The following is a 22232-nucleotide window of genomic DNA, read 5'->3' as shown; positions in this document are numbered from 1 at the left end:
GCTATGTGTTCTTTTTTATCTAATGCATTTAAAGCTTCATTTAAGAAATCGATAATAGCTGTCTCAGTGGATTTACATTTTTGGAAACCATGCTGTGTAGCCGAGAAAAGTTTATTTTTTTCAGTGAATTCTATGAGTTTTTTATAAAAGAGTTTTTCAATTATTTTAGAAAAAACAGATAGTAGAGAGACAGGCCTATAATTTGTTGTATCTGTTTTTCACCCTTTTTGTACAATGGCTTCACTTTAGCTATTTTTAACCTTTCTGGAAAGATTCCCTGAGAAAGTGAACTATTGCATATGTCTACCATGGACCTAACTACTAAGGGTGCACATTTTTTAATATGGTCTGGTATGTTGTCAGTACCAGAGGAAAATTTTGATTTTAGCTCCCCTATTGTTTTTAGCATTTCCTGTTCATCTGTTGGGTATAGGAAGAGAGACTTGTTACTAGGGATAGTTTTAATCTGATTTGCAGTGACAGCATATCGAAAGTTTTGCTTCACCAGAATCTCAGCTGCCTCAAAGAAATATGAGTTAAAATTATTTGCTATCTGCTGGGGATCAAATATTACAGAAGTGTTTTTGTTCAGTTTGATATTATAGTATTCTCTCCATTTCACTCCTGTTTCATGCCTTACAATGTCCCATATGGCTTTCATTTTATTTTGTACATTTGCTATGAAGGAACTACTTGCCATTCTTTTTGCTTCTTTTATGACTTGAGTTAAAATCTTTTTGTAATTCTTAAAATAGGAATCAAATTCTGGGGATGTGGTGTGCTGTCTAGATATTTCCTGAAGTAATCTCTTTTTCTTCACAGATATTTGTATCCCTGTTGTGACCCATTTTATTTTCAGATCCTTTTTTGTGACTGTCTTTTTATGGAGTGGAAAGCAAAGTTCGAAATAATAGCTAAAACTATTTAGGAATTTGTTGAACTTATCATTTGTACTTTTACATTCATAGATGTCTTCCCAAGTTTCTTTACACAGATAATTAAGGAAATGTTGTATATTCTGGTCATTATACTTCCTAGATGTAGCAGTTAGACATTCAGTTGAACTAAACGGTTTTCCTAATCTTATACTAATTTATTGGGCAGTGTGGTCCCCAAAGCCTGTATTGTGGGGTTCTGTGGTATGTTTCAAGGGCATATTTGTAAATATTTGATCAAGGATTGTGGCTGAGGTTTTTGTGATGTGTGTTGGCGTTTCTATGGTAGCCTTTAAATTGAAAGTTGCTAAGAGGTTCAGTAAAGCAGTTTTTTGATTGGAATTACTTGCAAAGTCAATGTTAAAATCCCCACACATAATTAGTTTTCTATTTTTTTGTGTAGTCTTGTGTAGGATATTTTCAAGGTTCTTTAACATGATGTTAATATTGCCAGTTGGCACCCTGTATAGACAAATTATAGCAATTTTTTTGTCTGTGATTTCAATTCCATTTACCTCAATATCTTTCTCTATGTATAATTTTTCTAGATATGGTATACATTTAAAATTTATGCTATTTTTAACATAAATGCTACTACTGCCATGTTTATACAATTTCCGACAAAAATAACTACCCAATACAAGATTTGGAATGCATAGTATATGAGGTTTCTCTTTGTCAAGCCAATGTTCAGTAAAACATAATACAGAGGTGTTTTTCATGTCACTTTCCAACAAAATTTGAAATTCGTTTACTTTGTTGTATAGCGATTGCACATTTTGATGAAATACTGTCAGGTTTGGAGTTAAACACGAGTTCTGAAACATACTATCCTTAGTACTTATATTTATATTGAAATTTCTGCCTGGAAGATATTTTTCATTTTCAATTTTCACTTTCCCTTGGAACTGGAAATACTTTTGCACTAAGTATGTCAGAGTAGTCAGTGTCAAAGTCATTCAATTCCATACTGTTAGTGTTAAACCTGTACATCAATTCAGTCACAATAATAACACATTCCCCTACTGGTACAATGGAAAACAAATTGCAGACATCAAAGGATACTAATTTCCTACAGTGTGAGATAAATAGGTTTTCATCTACTTTCCAAGGTCCACTGAGTTTTAAATACATGCTTTGGTGGCAGTCATGTGTATACAGGGCATTTGTAAATGAATGGTACAGTTTCAAAAATTATTTTTAAATTGACTTATTACTTTATATGAGCAAACCTTACAGCATAAGTACAAGTTTTTGATGCATCAATCACAATCTTTAATATGTGCACCCTTGATCACCCATCTACATGGTAATCAAATTCTTCTTGTTCTCAGTGTAGCAAATCCTCTATGATGGTCTACGGTACATGCTTTATTTCATAACACACTTTCTCAAGGGACACAGGCAATGGCAGTACATAAATTCAGTCTTTCACAAACCCCCACAAAACGAAATTGCAGGGTGTTAAATTTGGCGAACAGGATGGCAAGAGGAGAATGTTATCATCTGCTGTTGCAGCAGATCCAGTCCAGCATTAGTGAAGACCAAGATTAAGAAGCTCTCATGCATTCCTTGAAAATGGGGTGTTCTCATACATTCCTGCAAAAATGGGGTGGAGCACCATCCAGCTGCAAAATGTAGTCATCGTAAATGGTGTTCAGCTGGGGTTACAACCAGATTTTGAATATGTCTCGAATTGAGTTATCTGTCACCGTTTGTTCTTGACAAAAAATGGGCCTTGCACTTTCCCATGTGACACTACACACAAAATGTTCACTTTTGGAAAGTTACATATCAGCATATGTGATTTCTGGCTTGCCCAGAGATATACATTGTGTTTTCACCTTGCCACTTACGCGGAAAGTGGCTTCATCACAGGAGGTGAGGCTTTCTATTAAAAAAAAAATCTGTGTGTCCCATTTTTAACTCCAGTACTTCACAAAAGTCACACCATTTCACTTTTTCTGCTGGTATAAGACCAACACGAATCCCACTTTGTGTAGTTTAAAACATAGCTGCTTGCACAGTACCCTCCACAACTATAATCTTTGGCATCAACAATTCCGTCCTTGTTTTACTAAGTGACTTTCAAGGACTTCAGTGAACTGTCTCACACACTCTTTTGACATTTGCATCAGACATACGAGGTGCTATCCAAAATTATTGGGACTGGTGCTGCCATCTGTTGTAAACCTTACCTTTGGACTAATGGTCACCATCACCCTCAAAGTAGTTCCCATCCGCAAGTACCCACCGGTCCCAGCCCTTCTGCCAGTGGTCAAACATTTTCTATAATTCCTGTTCTTTGAGGGTGTTTATTACTGCCAGCAATGCTTCTCAAATCCTCTCTAGATTGTCAAACTGACGTCCTTTCAACTTGAGTTTCAGTTTTGGGAATACCTAATACTAAGTCTCAAGGTGCCAAATCTGGCGAATACAGTGGGTGGGGTAAAATCGCCATGATGTTTTTTGCCAAAAAGGTCCTGGTGAGCAAAGACATGTGACAGAGCACGTTGTCGTGATGCGGCAGCCAGTTCCTTTGACGCCAAAGTTTGGGCCGTCACTGCTGTACGTTTTCATGGAGTCATCGCAAAACACCACAGTAGTATGTGGAATTCACATTTTGGTTGGGTGGGATGAATTCTTTGTGCACAATTCCCTTAGTACCAAAGAAAATGATTATCATGCTCTTCACTTTGCTCTTCACCTGTCTCGCTTTTTTGGGTCTTTCACTGGCATGATTGTTGCTTTGTCTCTGGATCATAACCAAATATCCAGCTCTCGTTGTCAGTGATAACCCGTTACAAGAAGGTTGGATCATCAGATGCGGTCTGACGAAGGTCAGTCCTGTTCGTGGATCCATTGTAAAATCACCACACACCAAACACAGAGTATTACGGAAATCATTGTGGACACGCAGCACATCCTCCCAGCTGAATGCCACTCTGCACACTGACTCATCAGATATGCAGCTCTCGCCACCTAGCAGTGCATAGATCTACTACTCCTACTTTCCAGATAGCAGCACCAGACCCAAAAATTTTGGATTCCACCTCGTACAAGGTTGACCAGGACTGTTCCTCTGACAAAGGCATCCAGATCCCACAAATTTTTGGTACCATCTTTTCCTGCTGTCATGCCATCTTCAATACAGAAGTTACACCTGCGTCGTAAGCATGACAAGCAAATAGTGGGTAGCCCATCAAAAACTTGAATAGTTGTCTCTGTTTATACTGTAAGGTTTGCTCATATAAAGTAATAAGTTGATTTATTAATAATTTTTAAAACTGCACCAATCATTTATAAACACCATATATGGGGTGACTCACATAAGATGTAATCGGGTTTTATTTTGTGAATAGTTCTCAATACTAAAACGAGGTTTGCAGCAGAGAAATTAATGAAAACCAGACTCATAAATTACTTAGATGCTCACAAACTTCTAAACTGGAATCAACATGGCTTTCGCTCGGACCACAGCACAGAATCAGCTATCCATGCCTATACCAAAGAGGTTGTCAGGAGTCTTGACACTAAAAAATGTGTAGTGGGAATTAACTTCGATTTATCTAAAGCTTTTGATACAGTAAATCACAAAATTCTGTTAAACAAGATGAAGGCATTAGGTGTAAGGGGAGTTGTGAAGCAGTGGTTTGAATCTTACTTTGAAGATAGAACTCAGGTGGTAAAAATCATCACAGAACATAAAAATCAGAAAATCAAGTGGGTCTCAGATGCAAAGAAATTGGAAATAAGTGTCCCACAGGGCAGTGTTCTTGGTCCCTTATCATTCTTGCTTTATATAAATGACATAAAAAATCCTAATATTTCTACCAAAATAATGTTGTTCGCAGATGACACTAGCATAATTATAAGTGACGATAAAAAATCATTAACCACCACAACTGATATAGTCCTGAAATATATTCAACATAGGTTTAATGCTAATGAGTTAACACTTAACCTAAGTAAAACAAATTATATACAGTATGGCAAAGCAACTCAAGACATGGACCTCCAGTTAAAACTAATGGATAAGAAGATAGAGAGTGTACAATCCACAAAGTTTTTGGGCATGCACATTGATCAAAACTTAAGCTGGAAAGACCATCTCAAGTACTTATCCCACAGGCTCAATTCGGCATGTTTTGCATTGAGGATATTATCTAGAGTATGCAGCACAGACTGTACTAGACTAGTGTATTTTGCTTACTTTCAGTCCATCATGTCTTACGGCATAGTGTTCTGGGGTAAAACTAAATCAAGCTTAACAGATATCTTCAAATTTCAGAAAAGAGCTATACAAATCATAACACATAACTCTCCAAGAACTCATTGTAGGCCCCTTTTCAAAGAACTGCAAATACTCACAATACCATCACTGTATATTTTTAAAAGCATTCTATGTACAAGAGCACATATGAAAAATCTATGTACAAATGAGGGCTGCCATAATTATAATACTAGAACTCGTAAGAATTTGTATGTAGAAAGGGTAAGGACAACACAAACCCAAAAGCATGTAAGTTATTTTGGAATAAAACTTTACAATGCTCTGCCAGTGTACATGCAGGAAATAATAGATGAAGTAAAATTTAAGACTGAGCTTAAAAATTACCTTTTAAGCACAACTTTCTATGACGTAGATGAGTACTCTGATTGTGTGTAAATTTATTGCCAAAAATTTTAATTTACATGTCTAAATTTGTACTTTTAAAAATTATTATGTCTGTAGTACTTGTACTAGTATGATAACTTTGTTGTGACAATTCATACATTATGTAAATGATTTACAGGAAGATAATAAAATGAAATGAAATGAATGAAATGAAATGAAATGATAGTATGCTCAGGAGCCTGACCTCTGCTATGTGATAAATAGTCTTAACTCTTGTACTGATGACGATTGTGAAGCCAGTAGGATTTTTTGAAATAGAGTGATGTACTTTTTAAACAGCATCCAAGAGAGCTTGAAAAGATGGGTACAGTGATGCAAGGCTTGTTAATGTTGAGGTTGAAACTCTTCCCAAAAGAATTGGAGAAATATTCTAAAACTCACATCAGCTGGAATCAGCTAATGCAATGCAAATAGCTCATGTCACGCCATGTCACTGTATCAAGCCTTTCAAATTGCCTGCACTGCAGACCTAGCAGACACTGCATCATCTACTGGCAGGTCATTTCTGATTCAACATTCCTTGCATGCAGATATGTACATCAGTGAGTAAAATTTGGAGGTGATAATTTTATATGGTGATTGGTGCCACAAAACATGTTGCCAAGGAATGCGGTATCAGGCAGAAGAGTGTCATTCATACAAGGAATGTGGGATCAGCAAGAGGAGTGTCATTCACATCTTGCACCAACATAAATTCCATTTGTATCATCTGCCACTACATCAGGCACTTGTAGGACACGATTTTAAAAGTCGTATAGAAATCATCAATTTGCTCTGCTTCACTTGTAAGACAATATTACATTTTTCCAATGTGTGCTCTTTACCAACAAAGCAACATTCATGAAATAGGGTAGTGTAAATTTACACAGCATTCACTACTGGGAGACTGAAATTTTGTGCTGGCTTTGTTAGGTACATCATCATCATCCATGACGTGTAAATTTATAGTGCAGTATCATAGGAAATTCCTTTGTGGAACCTTACCTCATCTCAGACTTGTTAAGTGAAAATACATATGCACACTTTATTATGAACATTCTCTCTGTTCTCCTAGAAGAAGTACCACTGGATAAGTGAAAGTATACGTGATTTCAATACAATGGTTGCCCAGCTCATGCTTCCCATGTTGCAACACAAATACTGAACGAAAAGTTTCATGATCATTGGATGGAATGGAATACTGCAGTACAATAGCTGGCCAAGTGTTTTGATTTGTATCGCCCTGATTTCTTTCTATGGGGGGCACTGAACGATGTAGTCTATCATGAAGCCCCAACTATGCCATATGACAAGCACCAGTGAACTGCCATCTTATGTACTTCTTATGTATTTTCAATTGTTCATGTATCTCTTAAATGGCAAGTGAAAATGCATCCTGCACTCATTGATAAACAATTTGAGCACATATGCAGTAAAATGTAAAAGTATGTTTCATTAAGAAAAGTGTTCATATTGTGGGAGACTGGTTGCCAGTCATTCTGAATACACTGTTTAGCTTATTTAAAGTGTTTTCCATCTAATTACTGTGCTGAGTGGTATTTATAGACACATTTGCCTGAGAACACATGGTTTACTTTAAGAAGTATTCTGTTGTCTCCAGGCAAAGACACATAAGGTATTATTTTTGTTCAAATCTAAGAAAGTTAATACACTAGCTTCCTTTTTCCCTTGAGTAGGGATGTTTACTGTTATGACTGAAAGTAAACAATGACAAGGAGGGTTGAAATGGGAAAGTGCCTGATGAAACTGTCGTTTCCATAAAAACCTGTAAACACACACACACACACACACACACACACACACACACACACACATTTGAAATAGTTTCCCTAAGCCACAAATGACACACCCAAAGGTAGCAGATGCTGTAGTTCCATATATAAGAATAATGGCAGTCCCTGTACCTATGTCAAATAGAAAATGAGGGTTTATCTTAGTGGTGTTTACCCATCTTGCTATATATAATGATGGAGTGTCGCATAGCAGCTCTGCTTGGTGATGTTTATACTGCAATAGTTCAGACTCTGGATACATTTCTTTCAAATTTTAGTGTGTTTCTTGGAATATTTTGTGAAGAGTTTCATCCTCAACATTAAAAGGCATTATACTGCTGCATGCAGCTTTTAGACCACTTTTGGATGCAGTTAAGAAAGTATATCATTCTACTTAAAAAATCATACTTGCTTCAATATGAAGACACTTTATGACATATCAAAGTACACATCCCTTAGTACTATCATTTGCTCAGAATCTTGTTTGATACCTGGACCTGTTCACAAAATAAATGGGCTACTTCTGTATGCCTCTGCATATTTTCTTTTATTAGTGTTTTGCACTATTCTGCTATTTTTTCATATTTGATAATCACATATTATTACAATGAAGGGCAACTACAAAATTCAGTAATTTAGATTGAATTCCATACTAATTTCAGAACTACACCACTGACCATAAAAATGTTGCTTTTCTATTTTATCCGAATTTCCTTTTTTTCATTTTTTCCTCTTTATCTTTTGCATGCCAAGGGCAACTCCTAGAGCAATCTCTGGCACTGTGCAGCCTAGTTGTGGCCCTGCCTGAAATTAGGATACTGAGTGTCACTGAATGGCAGTCTAATGAGGAGTCTGTTGTGAGCTTTGAAAAATGTGGCCATTTCAGTTCAGCGTATTATTATGTATTATTATTTGAGGCAGCAATAAACATATCATAGACCTTGAGCTACTTAGGCACCACTCAAGTGGAACTATACAGAACAAAACAAATGTTGTACAATCATATAGATCTAGCTGTCATTGCAAGAACTGGTAGAATGGCTTACAACAGAGAGCATTAACTGTCTATTTCAAATAATTCTTCTCATTATGTCTGAGAACTGGGTATATTTTACATTCCTACTAAAATTGTATGATTAACACAAAATATTTTTCTCAGGCTATAATTAATTTTCATCTAAATTATAAATGGTTAATATTAATTATTTGTTTAATATTTGTGAACATCATCATAATGTCTGAAGTATTAGCTTCTTGTGCTGCTTGAAGGCTATTATCACTACATCATATGTCATGTAGAAGTACAAAATTATGTACTTAAAAAGTTCTTTCTTCCTCCAAGCTATTCTGGGTCAAAGTCTTTTTGAAACCATTCTCTCTTCCTTAGTATTTTGTTATGAGACGAAATTCTGGACTCAGAACCATACAGTAAAAGTAGATATAAAGGGGCAGTAAACAAACATCTTTCAAAACAGGAGACACATTCTCTCAAAAGTTTTTAATCACCATTTGTTACAAACATTATTGTCAAATATAAATGTGCTACATACAACACAGTTTACTGAAATATTCATTTTACCTGAGATGGGGAAACAGTATCATACAGTACCTTAATTACAACACTCAACTGATTAAAAATATTATTTATGGAAAGGCACTTATTAAATTGTGTAGCAAGTGCCTTTAGTGGCAATAACATGTAATGCTTTCTGATACTGAGAAGTTATTAGTATCGATGAGCCTGATACAAGTTATGAAGTGGTATCCACTCAGTTCCTTCATTACTATGCTGTGAATTCCCCTGGATTTTTGAATATGTTGATTCTGTGCAACTGTCAGGCTGAAAAATAAAATAAAGGATGAGTTAATTTGGCTGTGATGTTATCTTATCGTAACATGATAATTCTGATTAAATTTTTGCTCTGCGGTATTGGTGTCACTATGACAGTTATAAGCAATGAAAATCTCTTAGGAATACTTTAACTGCTATGTCACAGGTACGAAATTTATTAGGTATGTGATTTATTGCTTACAGTTCGATATTTTTCTCAGTAACCTGATTTTACATGCTCTCTCTATCTACTTCTCAAAGAAGGAATAATCCCATCACATCAAGATTTTTCATGTTTGTAGGCATAACTGTGTGTAATATATGCTGGTGGCAGAGGGTTGCACAGGGTTTGCTAGCCAGAGGTCGCCCAGAGAAAGTCAGCTATCAAAATAAACACTGCCTCTCTCAGTACATGTCAAGGTGACATCTGATGACTAGACACATGGGCCTAGCACTGATGCCGTCAGTGCCCGGCATGTGGCACACAACATGAGCAGCACTTGAAGGCAGCTGGACACCCATGCAAGTGCCAGTGGGTGATGATGTGAAACGTGGCTCTGCCTGCACCAGTGGCAGCGGAAGGTGACTGCCGTGCCTGGAACTCAACCTTCTGCCTGCCTGAGCAGGAGTCTGGCTTGCTGATGAAGTGGGCCTGGGATATCCCTGTCACACTGTGGCTTTAAGTCCAGAAAGTGGACTTGGTGTGGGGAGCAGGTAGGCCAAACTTGTGACTGGTGCTGGTGGCTACAAGTTGCCCCTTCATCAGTTATACCACCCATTTCCCAGTAGTACCGCCGGGCTGCAAACGAAGCTGCTACAAAATTACTGCTATTTATTCCCGATAAAAACACATCAGTCATGCCAATGTGCCATTAAGTCACATTCTTGACTACAATACTAAAGCCCACTGGTGACATCCCCTTGTCTGCATTGCAAGAACCACATCTTACTGCTGTAATGACATTTATTGCAGAGCTCTGCCTGGCACATTTCACAATGAATAAACTCGTCTATTACTGCCTACATCTTGCACTTGCCTTGTAGTGGTGCTTCACTACTCCCCTCTATGCGAAGATTTGATCCCCGAGTACCCCGCTGGAAACAGTGTGTACCAGAGATTCCCAAGTCCTGTGAACATCGTATCATATTTAAGGAACCACGTCCCTCTACAGAAGTGTCTGGCACCTTTAACCACATGGTTCAGAAACCATATTTAATATGCAAAGTTTGCTTAGTAGACTTTCTCTTATACTACTATTTTACTTATTTACCACTCCACTTAATAGACCATTAGTTCTCTTGGAACAAACAACACATTGTGCCTTTGTTTTTTGTCCTGCTAGCCATGTGCCCTTGGCAACTGTCTCTCCATGCCCTCATCTCCTGTTCTGAGGCCTTGTATCCTCCTAAGCTCCAGGAAATACATTTCCCATCAACACACACACAACAATGTTCCGAACACCCTCACTACAGCTATTGTCGCCTTGGCATCTCCATTGTGTCACTCAGTCTCACAACAATTTGGAACATCACTCAAGACTTTAGCCCTGCAAGAACAGTTCCCCTGGCTTGCTGATGAAGTGGGCCTGGGATATCCCTGTCACACTGTGGCTTAGAAAACATATTTCCAAACCTATCCCCAAACATGAACCACATATGGTACTATTCCGTTTTTGAGCCCTAGACTGAGAAACTTTAAATCTTGGTATTGAAGATGGGAGAAAGTGGGCTAGTAATTTTTTCATGTTAAATTTCTTTGTTTGTGCAGGAAATGGGGTGAGGTGGCAATAGGGACTAAATCACCTGCCCCACAAGCCTACGTATGGTCTCCACACATCTCTCTCATTTTCTTTTAAACCGCCTCCTCTCTCTTTTGCTCTCCCTGCTACTGTCTTCATCCATCTCTGTTTCTCTTTTGCTGCCACTGCTAACAGTTTATTTATGCATTTTGACACACTTATATTCCTCTGATACATACAAACAAAAATAAGTGTTTATAATATATGGTTAAAATAAAATTGTCTCCCTTCCAAAGCAAGTTCACTCTACACTACTTTCCACAAAAGTGCACAATATTTTTAGGTTGCACCTACAGTACACCAAAGATGTGGTGTCTGATTTGCAACTACAAAGAATTCCATATAACAAAATAGTTTTTTGTAATGTGCTTATGTTACAAGGTGGCACCATTGAATAATTTCCAGATCAAGACAGCCCATAAAGGCAAAACTGCCCATTACACAGAGATAACATGTCATAAAGTTTTACTGGGGAAAACATGACAACTAAGTTTGGCGACACCAGAACACTGTGACGACCCTAGAACCCTTGCCATGTGTTCACTATGTCAGTTGAAACTACATTTATATCTCAGACAGGATATTGTGTATGTTTTGTACATGCATAAGTACCGTAACTTTGAACCTCTGGAGTTGGTAGTGGATTGTGGTATAGAAAGAAGTTTCAAGTTTTCCTGAGATAATCATCTTAAGAGCATATGTTGAGAATTTTGATGGTTTGGCTTGAATGTAAATTATAGAAGTGGTCTTCCCCACAATGAGTACTTTTGGTTTCGGAAAATTATGGCTTTCTTTTCTCAGGAATTGTTCGTGAACAAAGGGCTATCCTGAAAAAATGCATTATCACACTGCTCTTTGGTACGTACTGGTACTGTGCACTGACTGACGTACTATTTTTGACTTCCTACTCTCTTCAGTGCCACCTCCCCCCCCCCCCCCCCCTTTTCATCTTTGTCTTCCCTCATACTCCAAACATGAATCCTTCTATGTGTCTCTCAGGCTTTGGTTAAATTTTGAATGAAAATTATCAGAAGGGCAGCTGAAGCCTTCTGGCATAAGAAGTCACCCTCTTCTGCCAATGGCCTTGTCAAAAATGATGGAGGCGGTAGACAGCGTTTTAAGATTCAAATGGCTCTCAGCACTATGGGACTTAACTTATGAAGTCATCAGTCCCCTAGAACTTAGAACTACTTAAACCTAACTAACCTAAGGACATCACACACATCCATGCCCGAGGCAGGATTCAAACCTGCAACCGTAGCGGTCACGCGGCTGCAGACTGTAGCACCTAGAACCGCTTGACCACCCTGGCTGGCAGAGTTTTAAGGCTCCCTGACTCTTAGGGTGGGGAATTACCCCTAAAAGGTGGAAAAATAAGCAATGATCAACATGAGGATGCAGAAGGCAACTGAAACCACTGCACTGAAGGCACACAATTTGTATCCACATGACTTGTGGCCTGTAACTGAAAAAGTATCATGATGACCTCTTATAATAAATCCTACTTTATTGGATGTTTTGCTCAATGAATGAACTACGAGGCATGTTTTTTAAGAAAGTACCGTTTTGAAATTAAAAAAAGATGTGCTAAGATATCTCAATAATTTTATTGTTACTTGAAAGTCTGTGCATTAATCTACGCACTGATGCCATTACAGTCTGATTCTTCCTTGTTTACGTTGTGTACTGAGTGTTTAAGATGCCTCCAATAATCGTGAGTCACATTGACTGTGAAGTACGGTCTGTTATAAGATTTCTTAGTGCTAAAGGGCTAAAATTGATCGATACTCATCGTGAGATCTGTGCAGTTTATGGAGAAAACATTATGAGAGATGGAATGGTAAGAAAGTGGGTGAGAGCATTTAAAGATGACCGCACAAATGTGCATGGTGAACAATGGAGCAGGTGTCCTTCGGTCGTTAATGAAAGTTCGGTGCAGGAAGTGGATAATAAGAAAACAGATGCTTTACGATTTCCTCCTTGCGGGATGACTTTCCTAATGTTTCTCGTAGTGTTTTGTATGGCATTGTGAATGAGCACTTGAATTACCGAAAATTGTGTGCACATTGGGTACCGAAAATGTTGACGGATGTGCACAATACCAAACGTTTAGATAGTACATTGACTTCCCCTGAGCGGTACCACAACAACTGTGATGATTTCTTAAGGCAAATTGTTAAGGGCGATGAAACATGGGTGGCTTATGTCACACCAAAATCAAAGGAACAGTCCATGGAAGTTGAGCAAGGGTATCGTTTTGCTGCAAGACAATGTCCGTCCGCAGGCAAGGCCTTTACATATGTCTTCCTGTGTCTGTATATGTGTGGATGGATATGTGTGTGTGTGCGCGCGAGTGTATACCTGTCTCTTTTTCCCCCTAAGGTAAGTCTATCCGCTCCCGGGATTGGAATGACTCCTTACCCTCTCCCTTAAAACCCACATCCTTTCGTCTTTCCCTCTCCTTCCCTCTTTTCTGATGAAGCAACTGTGGGTTGCGAAGGCTTGAATTTTGTGTGTGTGTTCGTGTTTGTTAGTGTGTCTATCAACATACCAACGCTTTCATTTGGTAAGTCTCATCATCTTTGTTTTTAGATATATTTTTCCCACGTGGAATGTTTCCCTCTCTTTCGCAACCAACGGTTGCTTCGTCAGGAAAGAGGGAAGGAGAGGGAAAGACGAAAGGATGTGGGTTTTAAAGGAGAGGGTAAGGAGTCATTCCAATCCCGGGAGCGGAAAGACTTACCTTAGGGGGAAAAAAGGATGGGTACACACTCGCACACACACACATATCCATCCACACATATACAGACACAAGCAGACATATTAAAAGGCAAAGAGTTTGGGCAGAGATGTCAGTCGAGGCGGAAGTGCAGAGGCAAAGATGTTGTTGAAAGACAGGTGAGGTATGAGTGACGGCAACTTGAAATTAGCGGAGATTGAGACCTGGTGGATAACGGGAAGAGAGGATATATTGAAGAGCAAGTTCCCATCTCCGGAGTTCGGATAGGTTGGTGTCGGTGGGAAGTATCCAGATAACCCAGATGGTGTAACACTGTACCAAGATGTGCTAGCCGTGCACCAAGGCATGTTTAGCCACAAGGGTGATCCTCATTACCAACAAACACTGTCTGCCTGTGTCCATTCATGCAAATGGACAGTTTGTTGCTGGTCATTCCCACCATCACAGTGTATGCAGGTCAGTTGGTAAATCACGTGGGTGCTTTCACATGTGGCTCTGCCTTTGATCGTGTACACCTTCCGGGTTACAGGACTGGAGTAGGTGGTTGTAGGAGGGTGCATGGGACAGGTTTTACACCGGGGGCGGTTACAAGGATAGGAGCCAGAGGGTAGGGAAGGTGGTTTGGGGATTTCATAGGGATGAACTAACAGGTTACGAAGGTTAGGTGGACGGCGGAAAGACACTCTTGGTGGAGTGGGGAGGATTTCATGAAGGATGGATCTCATTTCAGGGCAGGATTTGAGGAAGTCGTATCCCTGCTGGAGAGCCACATTCAGAGTCTGGTCCAGTCCCGGAAAGTATCCTGTCACAAGTGGGGCACTTTTGTGGTTCTTCTGTGGGGGATTCTGGGTTTGAGGGGATGAGGAAGTGGCTCTGGTTATTTGCTTCTGTACCAGGTCAGAAGGGTAGTTGCGGGATGCGAAAGCTGTTGTCAGGTTGTTGGTGTAATGGTTCAGGGATTCCGGACTGGAGCAGATTCGTTTGCCACGAAGACCTAGGCTGTAGGGAAGGGACCGTTTGATGTGGAATGGGTGGCAGCTGTACCTCCATTATGGCCAGCTTCACAAGTCTGTCCACATCAAACCCACCAACAAGCAACAGTACCTCCATTATAACAGCTGCCACCCATTCCACATCAAACGGTCCCTTCCCTACAGCCTAGGTCTTCGTGGCAAATGAATCTGCTCCAGTCCGGAATCCCTGAACCATTACACCAACAACCTGACAACAGCTTTCGCATCCCGCAACTACCCTTCCGACCTGGTAGAGAAGCAAATAACCAGAGCCACTTCCTCATCCCCTCAAACCCAGAATCCCCCACAGAAGAACCACAAAAGTGCCCTACTTGTGACGGGATACTTTCCGGGACTGGACCAGACTCTGAATGTGGCTCTCCAGCAGGGATACGACTTACTCAAATCCTGCCCTGAAATGAAATCCATCCTTCATGAAATCCTCCCCACTCCACCAAGAGTGTCTTTCTGCCATCCACCTAACCTTTGTAACCTGTTAGTTCATCCCTATGAAATCCCCCAACCACCTTCCCTACCCTCTGGCTCCTATCCTTGTAACTGCCCCCGGTGTAAAACCTGTCCCATGCACCCTCCTACCACCACCTACTCCAGTCCTGTAACCTGGAAGGTGTACACAATCAAAGGCAGAGCCACATGTGAAAGCACCCACGTGATTTACCAACTGACCTGCCTACACTGTGATGGTGGGAATGACCAGCAACAAACTGTCCATTTGCATGAATGGACACAGGCAGACAGTGTTTGTTGGTAATGAGGTGGTAATGAGGATCACCCTGTGGCTAAACATGCCTTGGTGCACGGCCAGCACATCTTGGCACAGTGTTACACCATCCGGGTTATCTGGATACATCCCACCAACACCAACCTACCCGAACTCCGGAGATGGGAACTTGCTCTTCAATATATCCTCTCTTCCCGTTACCCACCAGGCCTCAATCTCCGCTAATTTCAAGTTGCCGCCACTCACACCTCACCTGTCATTCAACATCATCTTTGCCTCTGCACTTACACCTCGACTGACATCTCTGCCCAAACTCTTTGTCTTTAAATGTGTCTGCTTGTGTCTGAATATGTGTGGATGGATATGTGTGTGTGTGCGAGTGTATACCCGTCCTTTTTTCCCCCTCAGGTAAGTCTTTCCGCTCCCGTGATTGGAATGACTCCTTACCCTCTCCCTTAAAACCCACTTCCTTTCGTCTTTCCCTCTCCTTCCCTCTCTCCTGATGAGTCAACAGTTTGTTGCGAAAGCTTGAATTTTGTGTGTATGTATGTGTCTGTTTGTGTTTCTATCGACCTGCCAGCGCTTTTATTCGTATGGTAAGTCACATCATCCATGTTTTTAAATATATATATGTGTGTGTGTGTGTGTGTGTGTGTGTGTGTGTGTGTGTGTGTGTGTTACTTTTACTTTCTGAAGAAGGGTTTGACTGAATGCTCAATGTGTAACAGTCTTTTTGTTTTGTCTGTTTGTAACTCAATGTATTAACTTTATGCTGAGTAGTAATCTGTCCTTTCCATAATATTGTTGTCATTAGAGAAATGAGTAGAAGACAGATTTATGGTAGAATACCAGTATGATAGTAGGAATGAGGAAGAGAGAGACTAAATGAGTTCTACATCAAAAATCAGGTAGTAATAATGAATGCACTGTCCATAAACTCACATGATATGGAGGAATACTTGAAGAAGGTCTGGAGGTGCCAGAAGATACCAGGTGGATTACATCATGGTCAGACAGAGATTCCGAAAACAGATATTGGATTGTAAAATGTACCCGGGAGCATAGACAGACTCAGATCACAATTTCGTAATGATGGAGAGTGAACCGAATTTTAAGAGAATCAACCAGAAGAACCAGTGTGGAAAAAAGTGTTCTAAGGATGAGGAGATGAGCTAGAAAATCTCAAAGGCTGTAGATTCTGTTAACAATGAATACTATAATAGTTGGGTTGAACAGAATAGAACTAAAATATCTAAAGACGACAATCATCAGAGTACAGTAATATGTACAAGGAAGGTAACTGCAAAGAAACCTTGGGTGAGAGAAGACATACTTCAACTGGTCAATGAAAGAAGTTATATTTAAAAATTTTCAGGGAAAGACAGCAATACAACAATAAAATTCACACAGGAAATAAATAAATAGGAAATTCAGGGAAGCCAAGGTGAAGTGGCTGCAAGAGAAAAGCTCATTTGAAGGGCATAAACATTAAGAATTCAACTTTCAAATGCAAAGGAGGGAGTAAATATGTGGAAAGAGAACACTGAAGACCTCTACAAGAGGGAGGAGCATATGATGATGCGGAGAAGAAATGGGAGTACTGAATACATAGGGGATCCAGTATTAGGGTCAGAGTTTAATAGAGCTTTAGAAGACTTGCAATCAAGTAAGGCAAAAGGAATAGACAACATTACTTTGGAATTTCTAAAATTGCTGATGGATGTGGCAGCTAAATGACTGTTCAAGACTATTCAGACTTTCAGGAAGCTACCATCCACAGAATATGAAAGCCCCCAATGACAAATAAGTGCAAGAAGTATTGCCCATCAGCTTAATGGCTCATGCATCCAAGTTGCAATAACTTTTGTACTGTTTTTGGTGGTTTTATCCTTGAATATGTTATTTTTAATGTTCACTGTTATTTTTGCCTTGATCTGCCACTGTTGAATCTTGTTGATTGCATTTTATGACTGCATCAATTGCAATGAGTCATTTATCTACAAAAGTGACAGGAATCTATGTATTCCATTTTTTTTTACATGTAATGGCTATCTCTGAAAAAATGTCTGAAAGCATGCATGCGTCCAGTACAGTATGGTACTCATATTATAATGAACTAAACTATATCTTAAATGGAAGAATGAGGACAGAGAACACATCTGCTTTGCAATAGACTGGATAGTAGCAATGATATTCATCCTGCTTTGTGCTTAAAGCTTTCTCAGTGCATCAACAATGAGACAATGATGTTAATGTACTTTTATTTGTTGTAGCTGCAAAAGGAAGACTCAAAAAAATATTTATTTTACAGTATCAAGTTGTAAGAAAAGAAAAGGTGTATTAATAAGTAAAGTTTTCAGCAATCTTGACAACTGATTTAGTAATGTGGCATTTTATTTTGCTGTTAAGAAGTGTTGTGGACACATTGGAAATAAATATCAGCCATAAACAAATTGAGAACATTATTCTGCTTGCAATCTATCTCAGTAGTACTAGAGAGTCTACATTTAAATAATCAGTAAGTTTCTGGACATCATATTCCATGCAAAATATACTTGGCTGGCATATTTGGAGGATGTCACGGTAAGGTTTCTCACTAGGTATTTTGACAATGTTTGCACATTAGAAGAAAAGGCTATTATCCCAAATAACAATTGCAGAGGTATTTCATTCTTGATCAAATTACTGCTGTTACATATATGGTGGTGGTGGTGGTTAGTGTTTAACGTCCCGTCGACAACGAGGTCATTAGAGATGGAGCGCAAGCTCGGGTTAGGGAAGGATTGGGAAGGAAATCGGCCATGCCCTTTCAAAGGAACCATCCTGGCATTTGCCTGAAACGATTTAGGGAAATCATGGAAAACCTAAACCAGGATGGTTGGAGATGGGATTGAACCGTCGTCCTCCCGAATGCGAGTCCAATGTGCTAACCACTGCGCCACCTCGCTCGGTTGTCATATATGTTTCCACTCTGAATTTGGATCTAAAATGCATAGTTTCAGTGCATCAGAGATCAAGGTGGCACTGCATATACATTTGGTCTTACCGATTTACTTTTTCATCATTCCCTTCCATCACTGAAGTCAAATTTTGGGAAAAGCATCATACTCAATCTCTCAGAAATCTTATCTACCTATGATGGCACTCCACTGATAATGACATCAACAGCTATGAGATATTAAACTTAAATCTGGTTTTCTACATTTTGTGGCACCATGAGGACATTAAGTTAGGTATAACAAATTGTAAAACAGCTTTTGTGTAGGTAACAAGAGAGCTGCCAGCTGCTCCTAGTAATGTAAGATGCTTTGTTTCCATTTAGTTCTGCAGTAATTTGCATTTCTGGCCATTCCTCATGCACATATGATATACTGCACAACAGTCAATCATGAAAAACATGGCGTTTTGAGAAGAAAGGGTAGCTACCACTGAATGATCAGGGGCTACGAGTTGAATCAATAACTCATCTTAGCTACTAATGAGTTACACATTTGTAATATATCTACTGAACTACAAAAATTGTGATTTCATTTTTATAATTAATTTAAACTATATAAACAGCAGGGCTTTATGATAATATACACTGTCAGGTCTATGCTGGCGGTGTCCTTGGTTCACAGTACCCAATATTACATATTCAGAATTTGGTAAAGAAAGGATTCAATTAATGCCAAATTCTGCATAGTCGTTAGACTATTAAAGCAGATGATTAGAGGTTAAATTTTCTCATTGGGTATTATTATATGAATGTTACCCAGCCTTTTATATGCCCTAGATCTAAACATCCAGAACATTCTTCTCCACTTGCTCAGACTGGGGAAGATAGTGCCTATATGCTGAGTGTCTGGGACGATGGATATCTTACAAAAACAAGTTAACAGATTCCTCACTTAAGGTTGTGTATCAGCTGTTTATCACTCACTCTGGTATCCGTCTGAACACTGTGATGTTACTGTTGAGGGTATATAGTATGCACTAGTGGTATATGAGTGGCTCGGGATGATGTTATTGATAAAATCACCCATTGACTTACTTGATTAATGTAGAACTTTGGTCACACAGCTTTCCCTTCCAGGAAGAGGATCCACTATTTCATATTGTGTGTGGTACAATACTTCTGATACATCTTCTTTTTGTTCACGTACTCTTTTACAGGTGATTGTAAAATAAATTTTGTCACATGAGGAAGGTTACTGCCATTTATAGTTGTAATAAGCATGAACTGTAGTTTCACTACATTTTAATGTGGAAAAGAGCACAGTACACCTACAAAACAAAGTACAATAGCTACATTCTGTGAACGGAAACTCATGAAAACATAACTGCTGATGTAATAATGACACTCCACCCAATTGTGTTACAGCCAAAATATGAATTCATTGCATCACAGTCAAAAGATACACTGAAGTGAAGAATTAAGGGACTGTTATATTAAAGTGTGTTCTTGAAGACGAACATCTATTCCCTCCATCCGAACATCATGACAATTTGATATGAAAGCTGAGATTAATGGCAACATAACCTTGATACAAGAAGTTAGCTGTTTTCACAATAACAAGTAGTAACAACACAGCAAGATCTTTGGGCATGACTGATATCTTTGAACTGAGATAGGATGAGTGTGAGGCAAACTGTAAGGACACCTCATTTCTGACTTTATTGTATTGGTTTTGCAGTTTGCAAAGTAAATATGTTGTGTGTAATGATTGTCTTAGAGATCCTCTAGTCATTCAGTTGCCGAAATCAGAATGGCTTTCTTTGTTTCCACCCACTGGGCACTTCCTCTGCAAACCATGAGAGTTGTGTCACAAATGGCTAAAATTTGTAAGTATTCTACAATATACCTTCGACCTATATGTAACAGATGGCAAACATGTGCAGTGGTTCAATACACTTGTTGGAATGTTGGTATGGAAGCAAAGAGAACTTCATCACAGATTTACATGAGGTTAGAGCCTTATTACTAAACAAAACCTGAAGACAGCCAAAGAAAGAAAAAGGAGAGCAATGTGCCTAGAGTGTGATGAATTCTAAAGCAAAATATTACCAAATAATCTGTGTAAAAAACCTAAGAAGCTTCAGCCTCACTTAAAATCACTAAGCAGATCAAAATCAGTTACTGTGTCACTCAGTGAATATACTGGTCCTGAAACAGAAAATGATGAAAGAAGACCAAAATACTGAATTCAATCTTCCAAAATTATCTCACCGAGGAAGACTATCATATGTTTTTCTTCTTTCAGTCATATATGTTGAGATAAGTAATTGCAGAATAAAAAACTAACATTACTCAACAATGGAAGGTTACCTGGACTGGATGAGCTACCTGTAAGACTACAGATTATGTGAAAAATTTGTTTCTCTAATAGTAGTTTTTTGTAAGTTGCTGGAGAAATGGATGATACAAAGTGGCATGAAAAACACATGCCATTCACATTTTAAAGAAGGGCCATCAGACAGGTGCACAGATTTACAGGCTTGTAATTTATCACTGACATCAGTATGTAGCAGAATTATTGAACTAGTAGTTTTATCTTACCATATTATGATCTTCTTGGTCTCTTCTACAAAGATCAACATGGATTAAGCAAACAGGTATTATGTGAAACTCACTGCAAAATGAATTTCACAATACCCAGAGTGTCATAGACAACAGCATGCAGTTTGATGCCATCTTCACTGATTTCCAGAAGACACTCAATACAGTTCTGCATTCTCATTTAGTGAACAAAATGTGACCTTGATTGATGATTGGTCCAGATTTGTGACTTGTGTTAAAACTTCCTAGCGGATGGAACTCAACATGTAATTTTTAATAGGGCATGCAATGGGCAGTTGTAAGAGAGAGTGTTGAAAGCTCTATGAGACAGTTCATAGACAGTGCTACTGTCTGTAACAGGAATGCACAGATCGCAGCCCCTTAGATGCATGGGGGCCCCCCACTGTTCTGATCCCCCACCCATCACCTTTCATTCTTGTAAATTCTTGTTTTTACTCATCATTCGTTTCCTCCCAGAAAAGAGAGTTAAGGTCTACGTAGAACTTCATTCTTACGAGCCACACCCATCTATCTGACATTGCGGCAAAGGGATCTCAATTTGGAATCATAACTCATCTAACAGCACACAATTTTTGAAGTTGTGCAACAAAGCTGTTGCAGCAATAAGAGCTGCATATGAGCCTGCAGGAAATGACATTGTACAGTTGTCAGTGTTTCATGTATTCTACAGACAATATCTTTCATCAAGAGCTTCGTCAGCCTACTCATTAGAGTATGGTCATTTTTTTTTCAGCTTTTATTTAGACAGAGTGAGGAGTGTGTGGCCCTCAGTACTAGCAAGTTTGTACACCCCTGGTTTATAGCAGTGGTTCTCAACCTGGGGATAATTACCCCCTGATGGGTGAAGTGAAGATTTCTGAGGGGCCTCTCTAAATTAGTTTGTGCAAATAATCTCTATTATCAAAATCTCACTACAATAAATAACACTTCATTATCACCATCATCAGTCATCTAATATCCTCTGCTGGATAAAGGCCTTCTCTACTTGTTTCCATGAATTGTGATCTTTAGCAGTATGAATCAATATTGCTGCTGCACACATTTCACAAGTATACCTTCTCTGTCTTTTCTTATTTCTTGGAATTCAGAAAATAGCTTCCTTTGGCATTCTACTATCCAGCTTCCTGGGAACTGTGTGGCACACCTCTACTTTTTTCATCAC

At 39.0% G+C, this 22232-nt stretch overlaps 1 protein-coding gene across 3 annotated transcripts in view; it reads right to left on the bottom strand.

The window, feature by feature from the left end:
• Positions 1 to 8894: 8894 nt before the first annotated feature.
• LOC124596510 (Down syndrome cell adhesion molecule-like protein Dscam2) overlaps positions 8895 to 22232 on the bottom strand; it is a 270374-nt gene continuing 257036 nt past the window's right edge. For all 3 annotated transcript variants that reach the window (XM_047135673.1, XM_047135675.1, XM_047135674.1), the window contains exon 19: positions 8895 to 9225. In XM_047135673.1, the coding sequence (XP_046991629.1) occupies positions 9112 to 9225 (114 nt within the window). In that variant the 3' untranslated portion in view covers positions 8895 to 9111. The remainder of the gene's footprint in view (positions 9226 to 22232) is intronic.

This window comes from Schistocerca americana, chromosome 2, assembly GCF_021461395.2.
Source record: "Schistocerca americana isolate TAMUIC-IGC-003095 chromosome 2, iqSchAmer2.1, whole genome shotgun sequence".
Lineage (NCBI taxonomy): Eukaryota > Metazoa > Arthropoda > Insecta > Orthoptera > Acrididae > Schistocerca > Schistocerca americana.
The sequence above is the reverse complement of the archived record's forward strand: the minus strand, read 5'-3'. Positions and strand labels throughout refer to the sequence as shown.